Source organism: Nipponia nippon, unplaced genomic scaffold (assembly GCF_047370975.1).
Source record: "Nipponia nippon isolate SJK-2023a ecotype South Korea unplaced genomic scaffold, ASM4737097v1 scaffold_5, whole genome shotgun sequence".
Classification (NCBI taxonomy): domain Eukaryota; kingdom Metazoa; phylum Chordata; class Aves; order Pelecaniformes; family Threskiornithidae; genus Nipponia; species Nipponia nippon.
The window spans coordinates 15,512,062-15,525,002 of record NW_028262369.1 but is presented as its reverse complement, the minus strand read 5'-3'; the positions used below and the strand labels follow the sequence as shown (position 1 = coordinate 15,525,002).

Here is a 12,941-nt window from a genome sequence, read left to right as displayed (position 1 = left end):
GTGGGTTTTTGGCAAGTTTATTTCAGCAAGCACACACCAAAGATGGGAGAAGGGGAACAGATGCAGAAAGTCCGGAGACTACGGCACGGCACAAGCCTGCTCCGGGAGCTGCATCGTGCCGGGTGCAGGGATGGTGTCTCCAAGGGAGCTCTCACCGCCCCTTGCCTGGATGACTCAAGGAATTGGGGATTTGAGACATGTCTCAGGCTTTCAAATTCTCTTAATCAAATCCCAAATGCTAAAAGGAATCAAGAGACATGAAAAGTGTTCCTAAAGAAGTAGGGGGTGGGGAAGGAAACAAATAAACCCACCCCCTGGTCCCCAGCGACAGAGCAGCCTGCTTCTGCATCATATCTCATCTGGGAAAAATTATATGTTGTGAATTATGTGCTTCTTTTGAAAAGCCTTAAAGGAGATTTAATAAAATGAGACAAGCTAATAATATAGGGAATAAATAGCAACCCTGGATGTTGCATCTTGATTTAATCAGATGCTTTTCCCCAGGGGGACAAGCAAGAGCTATAGCTAAAGCCTCCCTTCCTTTCCCTACCCAGCTGCTCCCCTCTTCCTCCGCCCCCTCGCTCCTTCTCCCGTCCTAGGAGAGCAGCCAGGGCAGGATTTGGGGTCCCACAAGACCCCGCTGTTTGCCAGCAACCGCTGGGAAATGCACAGCCCACGCTGGTTCTTTGTGAGCGGGCTAACGAGCAGCACGCTGGGGTGCTGTACACCAAACAGGGAGAGGGTCCCTGTCTGAAGAACAAGTCCCTGTCCTGGGGGAGAAAAGCAGGAATTGGGGAGCCAGGAAAGCCGGGCTGGGGTGAGGGCTGCTGCACAGAGGACAAGCCCTTGGTAGGACATGAAGCATCTTAACAGCAAAGATAACGAGCTCATGCTGGATATGCTGCTCTCTGTGCCCGGGAGAGGCCGCGGGGTCTGTATGTGCCGGAGCGGGAAAGGCACAAAACGGCTGTTCCAGTGTTGTCTTTCTTGCCGCTTGGACCCATAGGACCCAGCCATAAACCCAGGCCGGCTCGACCCCGGGATGACGATACTTCCCAGCTCCGCAGCATGCTCAGAAATCAAAGTCATGTTCTGATGTAATTGTTCTTTTCCAAGTATCCCCCCACTCGCCTGTCCCTGGGCCGGGCGGCACGATCCGCGCTCCTGCCTCCTGGTACATTTTGCTTCCTACATTTTTGCAGAGGCTGTTGCTGCTGTGAGCTCTATTTTGCTGCTTGCACAGTTCGTCCAAGCCAGACTCTGGGGAGCCGCGTGTTCTGTCGCTGGGATGTTTGTGTGACTTTCGTGGAATTTCCTTTCCTCAGCCACTTGCTCACGGCTGCCGGGCGGGTTTTGTTCATTGGCAGGTGGCTGGTAAACCTGGGAAGGTGCAAATAAGGAGAGAAATAGCAAGAAACCAGGGAATGATCTGTACTGAAGATGTTTGATTCCATTAAAGGTGTCTGTGGTCGCTGGGTTTCGTGCACAGCAGCCTGCCTGAGGCTCTCGTTGTACCGAGCAGCTGCGTGAGCGAGCAAAGAGCCTGTATCCTCCAAAACTGGGCGAGGAGCAAAACACCCTGCAAACGGCAGGGTCAAACTCTGCACAGGCGGTACAGCAGCCGTGGGGGAAAATGCTGTTTTATCTGCCCCTGCTTAAGACTCAAGCTATTTGCAGTCAGGTCAGAAATAGGTGGTGATTTTTAACAGAGTCATAACCGTGGGAAGGCTTTGCCTCGCAGTGAGGTGGATCCTTTATCATCCATCACTGGCAGCCAGCTCCCAGCAAATGTGCTCTGCTTCCACCAGGAGATGAGTTTCTAGATGATCTTGGGGGGACTCAGCCTAATGACTCGTAATGCTCCTCTCCTCAGGCTCTGCGTGACGCTGCGAGGAGCTGGGCTCTGGGACAGCGCAGGCAGCGCCCACGTCCTCTCCCCGGGAACTCCCGCAGCCATCAGCTCTCCGCTGCCTGCCTGGGATCCCTGCCCTTGCCCCCGGGGGTCCCCGGCAGGGTGGCTCCAGTCGCACCCCGCGCCCCTGAGCCGAGCCCACGGGATCCCGGCGGCACATCTGCCTTGTGGCCTGCTCTGCCTTTGCTGTCGCCAAAGAGCCTTTTGGAGGGAGCAAATAGATATTCCATCACTGAAGCCTGTTAACCTAAGAGTAGGCTTTGAATTTTTACCCATTCCTGGCACGATGAATAGTTGTACGGTTAACAATAAACACCAATCGAGATATTCGATTTGTCTGTCCCCCAGAGGTCGGTGCTTCCTATTCCCCCTGTTGTTTTCCATCAACCGCTTCAATTAAATGATCTTTTTGTTATTTTGGGGTGATGCATTTGTGCTCTGTAATCGGCTATTAAACCTCTTCGCTGCCTGGCACACGGATCAATACACATGGGAAGCTGTCCCACTTTCTCTCCCCAAAGCGTCCTTGTGCCTCCGCTGCCGGGCAGGGTCCTTCCCTGCAGGCAGGGATGGGGCTGCAAGGGGCTGTTTAAACCGCTGCTCCCTTCCACCCCACAGACAACTGCAATTCCTCTGTAAACCTTCAGACAGTGTTTAAATTAATGTCCAAGTGTGAGACTACGCTCGGGGGAGACAGCATCCCTTTCTCAAGGGGTGCTGATGAAATGCACCGTGCTCCACGAATTTGTGTGTTCTAGCTGTCCCTGAGGTCCCTCTCAGTGTTGCAGGTGAGGCTTCTGCTATCCTGAACCTTATTGAAACACCACCTTCCGCTAAGTTTTTTTTCTAATAGATCCTCACAGTTTTTATTTTTATTCAAACTTTCTCATCAGCCTGATGTGAAAGAGGAGCTTGGCTTTTCCTGGGCCTCGTCTCTCACTCCGTGATGGCACAGAGATCCCCCAGCACAGCACCACTCCCGTTTCCCCGAGGACTATTGCCTGCGTGCCGCTGTCTCAGAAGATGCTGGTTCGGCCGAGCACGCTGCAGCCCTGCTGTGCCCGGGGCCCGGGGGGGCTGTCTGGGCCGGCCCTCGCGTCCCGCTCCAGTGAGACCCAGCAGCTCAGCACCCGACAAGATCAGGCCCCGGTATGAAGAAGCACCATTGCACCCTGCCCGCCCCGGGAGCAACCCTGCTGCCTGCACTGCGCCTGCATCCCTCTGAGCATCCTCCTCCTCCTCCTGGCAGCCCCCCCCCCCCCCCCCCCCCGGCCCCACAGGGGCTGCAGGGCCCTCATGCCCGCAGGTCGAGCTTCCCCAGCCCTGCCCGGGGCAGTCTGCCCGCGCGCTGCCCGACCTGCCCGCGCGCTGCCCGCCGGGCCCTCGCCCGCCCCCTAGCGGGGGAGTCGGCGCTGCGGCGGCGCCGCGCTCCGCGCCCTGCGGCCGGGCTGGGGCTGGGGTCGGGGCTGGGGTCGGGGCTCCGACCGGGCTGCAGTGCTCGGTGGGACGGAGATTCCTCTCTCTTGCCGTCCCCTGCCCCGAGCACACACCGTACAGGGTCTTTCCTGCCGTCTTTCTGCCTGCACACCCGCTCCTGCACCGAGAGCAAGTGTAAAACGGAGCAAAACCACGCCGGAGAGCGGGCTGGGACCCCCCGGTACCCCCCGCCCCCGGTCCCTGCACCCAGGCAGCGCGGCTGGCAAAGGGCTCCCGCTCGGGGCGACCCCGCTGCAGGGCGTGCGGAGCCCCGGGAGCCCCGAGCCGGCTGCAGGGCGCCGGGAGCCCGCACCGGGCTGCGAACGGGACGGATACAAAGCACCGGGTACCGGAGCTGAGCTACACAGGGGTCGGCTTGCAAACGGGACCCGGAGCCCGGACCGGGCTGCGACCGGGGCCGGGCTGTGCAGAACCGGGGGTGGGAACCGGGCTGCAAACGGGACGGGGCTGTGCAGCACCAGGAGCCCGGTCGGGACTGCAAAGGGTCCGGCTGGCAGAGCACAGGCAGTGCAAACCTGGCTGCAAACGGGACTAGGCTGTCAAGCACCGGGAGTGCGAAGCGGGCTGAAAACGGGACCGGGCTGTGCAGCACTGGCAGCTCCTACCGGGCTGCAAGCGGGACGGGGCTGCACAGCACCGGGAGCCCCAACCGGGCTGCAAGCGGGGCCGGGGCTGTGCAGCACCGGGAGCCCAAACCGGGCTGCAAACGGGGCCGGGCTGTGCGGCACCGGGAGCCCGAAGCGGGCTGCCAGCGGCCCGTGCTGTGCGGCACCGGGAGCCCGTCCGGGGCGCGGCGGGAGGCGGGCGGCGCGGGCCGGGCGCGGGGCCGGGCGCGGAGCCGCGCGCTGACTCAGCCGCCGCCGCCCCGGGCCGTGACGCGCCCAGGGGCGGTCGCTGCCGCCTCCATAAAACGCGGCGGCGGCGGCGGCCGTGCAGAGCTGACACCGGCCTTTCCTGCGAGGGGAGAGGGGCTGAACAGCCGGGCAGACAGCGCCTTCCTCCTCCTCCTCCTCCTCTTCATCCTCCTTCCTCTCGGTGCGAGCTGCCCCTTCGCCGGCTTCAATGAAACTGGCAGCGATGATCAAGAAGATGTGTCCCAGCGAGGCCGAGCTGAGCATCCCCGCCAAGAACTGCTACCGCATGGTCATCCTGGGCTCCTCCAAGGTGGGCAAGACGGCCATCGTCTCGCGCTTCCTCACCGGCCGCTTCGAGGAGCAATACACGCCCACCATCGAGGACTTCCACCGCAAGTTCTACAGCATCCGCGGCGAGGTCTACCAGCTCGACATCCTGGACACGTCGGGCAACCACCCCTTCCCAGCCATGCGCCGCCTCTCCATCCTCACAGGTACTTGGCTGGGGAGCACCAGGAGGAAGGGGGGGAGTTCCTTTGCCAGATTTCAGGCTTTCTTGCCCAGTTTGGGGATGTTTCTCCAGTCCCGGGAGGAGGGAGGTGGGATTTTGTGTGTGCACATAGTGGGCAACTTTGCTCCCTGCACGGGGTGGATGGGAGGACGCGGGACCGAGGTGCTGCCCGGTCCTTCCCTCCCCGGGTCTCTGTATGGCTTAGGCAGCGGGTCTCTGTCTGTGTCCCCGTCCCTGCAGCCGTCTCACGTTCCCTCTTTGTCCCCAGGAGACGTGTTCATCCTCGTGTTCAGCCTGGACAACCGGGACTCCTTTGAGGAGGTGCAGCGCCTGAAGCAGCAAATCCTGGAGACCAAGTCGTGCCTGAAGAACAAAACCAAGGAGAACATAGAGGTGCCCCTGGTCATCTGCGGCAACAAGGGCGACCGGGACTTTTACCGGGAGGTGCAGCCCCGGGAGATCGAGCAGCTGGTGGGAGGGGACCCCAAAAAATGCGCCTACTTCGAGATCTCGGCCAAGAAGAACAGCAGCCTGGACCAGATGTTCCAGGCGCTCTTCGCCATGGCCAAGCTGCCCAGCGAGATGAGCCCCGACCTGCACCGCAAGGTTTCGGTCCAGTACTGTGACATCCTGCATAAGAAGGCGCTGAAAGGCAAAAAGCTGCTAAAAGAGGGGGGCCGGGGCAGCACGGAGGAGGCGTACGGCATCGTGGCCCCCTTCGCCCGGCGACCCAGCGTCCACAGCGACCTCATGTACATCCGGGAGAAAGCCATCGGTGGCGGGCACAGCAAGGAGAAGGACCGCTGCGTGATCAGCTAGGAGCCCCCGCTCGCCCCGCGACGGGAAGGAAGGAAGGAAAGAAGGAAGGAAGGGAGTGGGGAAAGATGCTCGTTTCCTAACTGACTTTGGGCAGGCAGGAGGGTGGGTAGGTGCCCACCCGGGCAGAGAAGGGGTCGCCTCTTCCCCAGCCTCCCTCCTCCCGAGGGATCGCTTTCATCGGCTCCCTCCCCCGGGGGTGCATTTTGGGAGCGAGGGATGTGAAGGGGGAGGCTTTGGAGGGCAGGAGAGGGGGTGTCGCTGGGAGCAGCCTCCTCTGGGCAGAGAGACAGGGAAAGGGTGAGCTGCTGGGCGGCCAGGTGGGAGGATGAGCGTGGAGGGCACAGACCTTGGTTTTTCTTTCCCTCCCAAACCACCCAGCCTCAGGCACTGCCTTCAGGAGGGAGGGCAGAGGCCTGCCAGCGCCTGCCTGGGGCTTTGGGGTTGGTTTTTTGTTGTTGTTGTTGTTTTTTTTAAACTTGAGAAGCTGTGCACGGACTCTGGCTCTGTGTTGTGTGTTCATCTGTGCCTGCAAAACACGTGCAGAAGATGCTCCTGTTGCAAAGACATTGCAGAGTTACAGCCCCGATGGACCAAAAAACTGACTCTTGTTTACATTTGTCTTGTCTGATTTGCAAGATTTGGGGAGGGTGGGGGGAGTGGGAAGGGTTTTTTAAGTAAGAAAATAATAGGCACTTTATGTAGGTATTGGTTGTCATTGACACGAACAAAAAATCTTCAAGTGTTTCTACCGTGGGTGAAACTTGATGTTTTATTTTTTCTACAAATTAATAAAATCTTTTTAAAATTACATCTGTGGGTTTGCTTTTGCTTCCTTGCCCAGCCCCATAGCAAAACCAAATCCTGTTAAACCGAGACCTGAGCCCAGCTCTGAGGTGCTAAAAGCGGCCTCTCAAGTCAATCCCTTTATTACCCCATTTTCTCCGACTCCCAGTGCAAAGGTTTCAGTCTCTGCAAGTAGCCGATTTCTTGCCACACGGGGTAACAAGGGGCCAGGCGCAGAGTTCGTTACTCAAACGGGTCACCGAGCCAGGACTCTTTCCTCACTTCACTAATGCCGAGTTACGATCCCGCCAGCCCCATGACACGCCGGGCATTGGCACGTCGCTCACTGCAGAAACCGAGCAAACTGACATCACTTCATTATAAAGAGCTGATTGTGTTTCATGCTTTTTCCCGATAAACTAAGCACACTTTAATGATGTCAACAGAGAGTGATTCATTTGCACCCCGTCCGGGATATTGTTTTTGTTTTGCAATATGAGTAAAGGAAGTACTTTGCTCGAAAGGTCACCTTTGCATCTGATTGTTTTTAATCTCTCCCTAATAACAAGTCACAGTAACCATTGCTAGAAGTGAAAGGGAAAGGGGAAAGCACTTCAAAGAACAGCTCTCCCTGGCTCCAGCTTCTGTTTCAGTTCATTTTCAGCCCCCGTTCCCCCTCCAAGCGGCAGAAGAAATCTACATTTAATACATATTAATGGCAAAAAAACTCTATCAAAGCCACAAGACTAAGGTGGGTGAGTGAGACTGCAAACCAATCTGCTTCAGTTTCATTTGAAACTTGGATTCAGGTTGACAGAGTTAACTTGTTCCTGTGCTAAGTGCCAGACAGTTCTTTGGAAACACGTTGTTTCTTCCAGCTCCGTGTACACCCTGATTTCACAGGAACAGCAACTGGCAAAAAAAGGGAAACCACCATCCAGGCATGAGACACAAGAATTTATTGAGCTGGGACAGGCAACGGCTGGCAGAAAGGTAATCTCAGTAATAAAAAGAGTGTACATTGTGCTTTATTTATCTTGGTGTTCTGCTTTACTCAGAGTTTACACACTGGCACCTTCCCAAAGAAAGTGCTGGTAAAGTATTCCAGTGGGGACAGAGTAATCTCTAGGCTACAGGTGTGTTGCAACCATCCCAGCTCCCAATGAGCAGAATTACTTGCCTTTTGGTTTAGGAAAGGAAAACCCTACCCAAACAGACCTCGCTTCTCTTCTTTGGAAGGCACGAGTGCTACCTGCCTTCGGACGCTGGCTCTCAACAGATACTGTATTTCACTAGCTGGTTTTTCACCTGTTCCACTACTGGCCTGCCCCATCTTTCAGCATTATTCAGAGAACCGTGAAATTCAAGGTCCCGTCACATCTTTTGTTAGACGGCGAGATGCAGCACTGCTTACCAGGTTGTCATCTGCCACTGTAAGAGCTGACAGCAGGAGGACAGAGGGCAGGGGAGCCCCGAGATCCATCTGAATGCGAATCAACATTTGAGAGCTTTCCATCAGCCGCTGGCAAATGTTCAAGCCGCTCAAGTGCTTGTGTTTATGGGAAGCCCCTGGAGCACTTCGGCTGTGGAACTGACCCGTCCTGTTGAGCCTGAATTCTGTCACGTATGGAATAACTAAAAGCTCTTGTCATTTGTGCCCTTTGTTTTGATCCTGCTTGCCCTTCCTCTGTTTTAAGAGCAAGATGCCTAGTGTACTGCCTAGAAGCTGCATTTGCCCAAGGAGATTTACGCACCCAAAGCCTACCGACATCCACTCCCCTGGCAGTCCCTGCTTTGCTCTTCCAAGTCACCCTGCTTCCAAAAAAGCAATGTAACGACACAGGAGCTGGGCCCAGGCTATGCACATCCTCTGTGCTGCCAAATCCCGGCCCCTGCTCAGCCCACATCCACTCAGTGAACACACAAGAGGAGCAGTTTGGAATTTCTAAATCTTTACTCATCTCAGACACAGCCATCACTTGTTTAAAAAGAGAGGGAGAGAAATACAAAAGTAATTGAAAGCAATCATTCCTCTTTCAACACACGCAGACTGGAAAGTGCCCCAGAGACTCTTTCCAGGAGCAGAGCCAAATAACTCACGCTTCCCTCTTATGCTCCCTTTTGATATCTGGCCACTTGTGTCAGTTCAGACATGAAAAAAATTGCAGAAAATGCCCTCTTTTTCTTGTTGAAGTTAACCAGCAGGTACTTTGACCCTTAGCGAGGAGAAAACAGTGTCTCCTGCTTGGTTGAATGTAAAAAAACCCACACCACCCCAAGAGAAACCAGGAGAGATGCATATATAAATGCACAGTCCTACAGCAGATCAAAGTGAACATACTGCTGTAATCATCATATGTGAAGCACACAGTGTTCTGGTTCAGTGTCACATGCCTGTGTTCCACACAGACACAAGTTCAGACCAAAAAAAGCATAAAAGAAGGAAAAGTAAACTTCTGCCACCTTTTTCTCTCCTGTTCAGCCAGAAGAGGAGGTATCTCGGACCCAGAGAGCAGAGCTGCGCCCTTCCTACTCCTTGGGGATTTCAAACATGCAAAGGCTCTTGTACTTCTGCAGCAGTTCATTTTTGGTCCGGACCTGCTCCCGCAGGTTCTGCAGCTGCTGCTGCTGCTGCTCTGGGCTCACACCGATGCCGGGCATGGAGCTGATCAGCTTCCTCATCTCCTGGAACTTGTTCTTCAGCTCATTCAGCACCTGGTGAACATCCTGGCTGTCCTTGTCCATGCTGCAGAGGACAGAAAATCGAGACATTGTTGAATTCTCCTATAGGAACGTCCCTTCAGCCCACGGGGGGCGACTGTCATTTCCAGTACAACCAGGGCTTAAACTGGAGTTCACCAGGAAACTTTTGGTCTTGGTATGTAGCTACTACACACACCTAATTCACCTATCCCAATAACATGGACACAGATAGATATACAGACTGGGTAGCCTCTAGGGCAAACTGGTTTGCTGCTAATTTCCAGCACACAATCCAGTTACCTCAGGACCCACCAATCGGGTTAGGAGCTGGTCTGCAGCTTTAAAACATTACCATGAGGCGGGCTAAATTCTCCCTCTGTTTGAACTCCCGTATCTCTCTTTGGGGAAGGTAAGATTACATACATGTGTTCTGTGTAGGCACCTGGAAAAAAATATCTCATTCTCATCTGTGACCTGTTGCTGCTGTAATACAAAAAAATCAATGCAGTCAAACAGCTTGACAGCGGAAAATAGAAACTGGTCCCCAAAGTATCAGAGTATCCAATGGCAGAGAAAGCGGTACTTTGGAGCTTTAAAATGACTCTCTGGGGATGTATACCTAATAAAAGAGAAGCGACAGCTTATTTTTTTTTTCAAGAGCAGCACAATTGGTTCTGCAGCCAGCTCTGTGCTTTTCAAGGATCAGTGTTGTCTGAGGCAGCATCTGCCCTCAAACCCTCATTAGTATCTGCCTCAGCTTTGTTGGCACCAGTGAGAAGTTTTACCGATTTCAGGCAAAAGCGAGTCTCCGCTTCCAGGGCGCCTGTTAATAACGAGAGTGGGATTCTAATGGTCTTTGAAAACTGGGAGCCTGTTCGATAGCCAGACCTAAAAATAAATCCGCTTGGCATGACCAGGGCAGAGAGGTGCTCGATTATAACTTTGGGGAATCGTGACATGGCTTAGAGCAAAACTTTTAACCAGATGGGCCCTGTTCATTTAAAAAGCCTGTTGGAACAAAATATTCATTACTCCCTTCTAAATAAAACTGCAGCTGGTACTATAATGTATCCCCATTATGCAGGCATTCACGGTCAGGTTTGCAGTGGAAAAATACAGGCACACACACAACCCCATGGCACGTCTGGGGAAAGATGGGTTGACACCGCCTTTAATCTAGGATAGCTGCAGGCTGGCTTTGAGAGGGACGTCCTCCCCGCTCCAGGTCTCCCCAAGTCTTGTTCCCTTCCCCACAATTAGAGAACTGACGGCTGCCTGTCCAGCTGGTTAATCCAAAGGAACAATTACGTCAGGTTTGGGTTTTTTTTCTGATGGGTGGTTTTCCTGCTGAATCCAGCTGCTGAAGTGACTCTCTCTTTGAGGGCATGGACAGGCAGGGGTGAGGAGGTGTGGGAAGAGACCGCAGCTGCCTGCAGTAACACAGGATTCAACGCAACGTCCAACCACAGCCTGTGCTGACGGACTGCACGTAAGACCTCCCTTCAGGCATGGTGTTCTTCATTACACCAGCACAACCCACCATTGGTGGAGCCATGCACTGGGACCTCAGCAGCAACGCCATTTGACTGTACAAGGGTGAAAATATCAGCACGCCCTGCTTGGAAAAACTTTCTTGGGACCCAAACAACAGGAAAGAGCATGTGTCCTTGAATGTAAGCAAATTTCCACGATACATCCTCGCTCCCGAGCACAGAGTCACCTTGGAGATGTGTCTTCACAGCTGAGTCAGTGTCAAAACAGCAGGGCTGGGCGCTGCAACTAGCGGCTGTGTTAAAGGATAATATGTTTGCCATCTGTCAGGGACATGAGGCAACACATCCCACCGCTTGCCTCTGCGGTCCTACCCGTCTGCAGCACTGCTTAGCATACCTACGTCTGCTCAAGCCACCCAGGAAATGCCGTGGCGAGGCCGAGGGACGTAGCTGGGTAGCAGGAGTGGGTGGCTCAGTGGGACAGAGCACAAGATATCCTAGGGACTGTCGTCTGCGGGTCACCATGACCTGCTCGGTGACATGTAGGAATGTGGGAGGTCTCAGCCCATGGCTACTGCCCACTTTGCGTATGTACATGTACGAACCTGGCAATGGGTTTAGCCTCACTTCTGTGGTCTGGACAGATCAGGCAGAATCGAGGCCGGGAGTAATTGCCCACCTCCAGCACAATGGGGAGACTGAGGGAAATCAGAGCATTTGCGTTCTCATGCCTGTTCTGTATTCGAACCGGTGTGTAAGGGGGTATTCAGTTCTTCCTTGCCATGGCTCTCAGGCTGCAGAGTCCTTAAGAGTGAACGTCTCTCACCGTTCAGACATGCTTGATACAAGTGAAACATCAGCAGGACACAAACCAGCCTCAGCTCCTAAATAAGCGCACAGGGAAAAGGCAGCCAGGCCCACAACCAGTAACATGGGAATTCATGCTTCCCACACCCTCCGCCTCACCCCGCAGTGTGCCCAGGTGAGAGCACGGAGCTGGCCTGGATGGATGTTCATGGAAGAGCCCCTACCGGGACCTCAGACAAGCATCTCTGAAGGGGTTATCCTGGGCCAGAAACATCCCAGTTGCCAGGATCCTTCTACAAGTATCTTTTACCCTGACAGTTCTGATTTTGAACTGGGAAGAGAACAATTTAACCTGTACCACTGCAGAAGTCATCCTCCTTTTTATGACTCCCCAGCAATGGGCTGCATTCCTGCCCCAGTACTGCCTGTACTCTGAGGCTGTTATCAGCCAAGCAGTATAGTTACCCGGGGCAACAACCCAGTGCAAATACAACGCTCCTGCTCCTGGGTGTTAATGGTGGGGCAGTGTACCTGGGCCATCGGAGCACCCGCACTGCCCAGGTGACCCAAACACCACCCGGGTATTGGCGTGACTGGGAGCGGAGATGCACTTGGGGCTGTGCCAGCTCCCTCTGATGCTCTTCCCAGGAACTATTGCTGTGAGAAAAAGGGCAAAGTAGATGATGGGAAGTTGGGAGAGCATCACTAGAGGGGTGCCCCCATTGCCCTGCTCCCCATCCAGGGAACCCCAGGGATGTTGAGGGCTGAAGAACATCATTAGAGGGGGATCCCATTGCCCCGCTCCCTGTCCAGGGCACTCTGAGGATGCTGAGGGTGGGAAAGCATCATTCGAGGGGGGACCCCATAGCCCTGCTCCCCACCCAGGGCACCCCGAGGACGCTGGGGGTCAGACAGCGCCATGGGAGGGGGGTGGCTGGAGCAGGGATGAGGGACCCGGGCCGGGCCCGGTGCAGGGCTGCTCCTGCCATGCGGTGCCCGGCGGGGGGGGCCGGGGGCCGGCGGGGCGGGGGGAGGCCCGGTGGCCGCGGCCGCCGTTACCATTTGATGATGTCGTGGACGAGCGGCAGGAAGGAGAACTCCTCCTGCGCGGGCGGCGGCGGCGGCGGCGGCGGCGGCAGCAGCGGCGGCGGCTTCTGCTCGGCGGGCGGCTCGGCTGGCGGCGGCTCCTCGGCGGTTCGGGCAGCGGCGCCCCCCGAGGCCATGGCGGACCCCGGTCGGCGGCCGCGGCGCCGCGCAGTGACGGAGCGGAGCGGGGCGGGGCTCGGCCACGTCGCACCGCCCCGCCGGCCGCCTGCGCCGGGGCCTGGGCTGGGCCTTCCCCTGAGCTTGGGCCTGGGTCTAGGCCTACGCTGGGGCCTGGGCTGGGCCTTTCCCTGCGCTTGGGCATGGGCCTGTGCTGGGGTTTGGCCAGGCCTTTCCTTGAGCTTGGGCCTGGGCCTGGGCCTGTGACTGCACCAGGGTCTGGCCTGGGCCTTCCCCTGAGCTTGGGCCTCGGCTTGTGCCAGGGTCTGAGCTCAGCCTTCCCCTGAGCTTGGGTCTAG

At 55.9% G+C, this 12,941-nt stretch overlaps 2 protein-coding genes across 2 annotated transcripts; one reads left to right on the top strand and one right to left on the bottom strand.

Annotated features, from left to right (window-relative positions):
• The first annotated feature begins 4,342 nt into the window (after positions 1–4,342).
• On the top strand, positions 4,343–6,403 carry RASD1 (ras related dexamethasone induced 1). Its single transcript, XM_009467819.2, has 2 exons — positions 4,343–4,757; positions 5,043–6,403. The coding sequence occupies exons 1-2, from the start codon at positions 4,472–4,474 to the stop codon at positions 5,591–5,593; spliced, it is 837 nt and encodes a 278-aa protein (XP_009466094.1). The 5' UTR covers positions 4,343–4,471; the 3' UTR covers positions 5,594–6,403.
• A 1,908-nt stretch (positions 6,404–8,311) lies between these two features.
• On the bottom strand, positions 8,312–12,660 carry MED9 (mediator complex subunit 9). The gene is made up of 2 exons (XM_087733488.1): positions 12,439–12,660; positions 8,312–9,122 (listed from the first exon to the last, which is right to left on the bottom strand). The coding sequence occupies exons 1-2, from the start codon at positions 12,600–12,602 to the stop codon at positions 8,906–8,908; spliced, it is 381 nt and encodes a 126-aa protein (XP_087589614.1). The 5' UTR covers positions 12,603–12,660; the 3' UTR covers positions 8,312–8,905.
• Between the last annotated feature and the right edge of the window lie 281 nt (positions 12,661–12,941).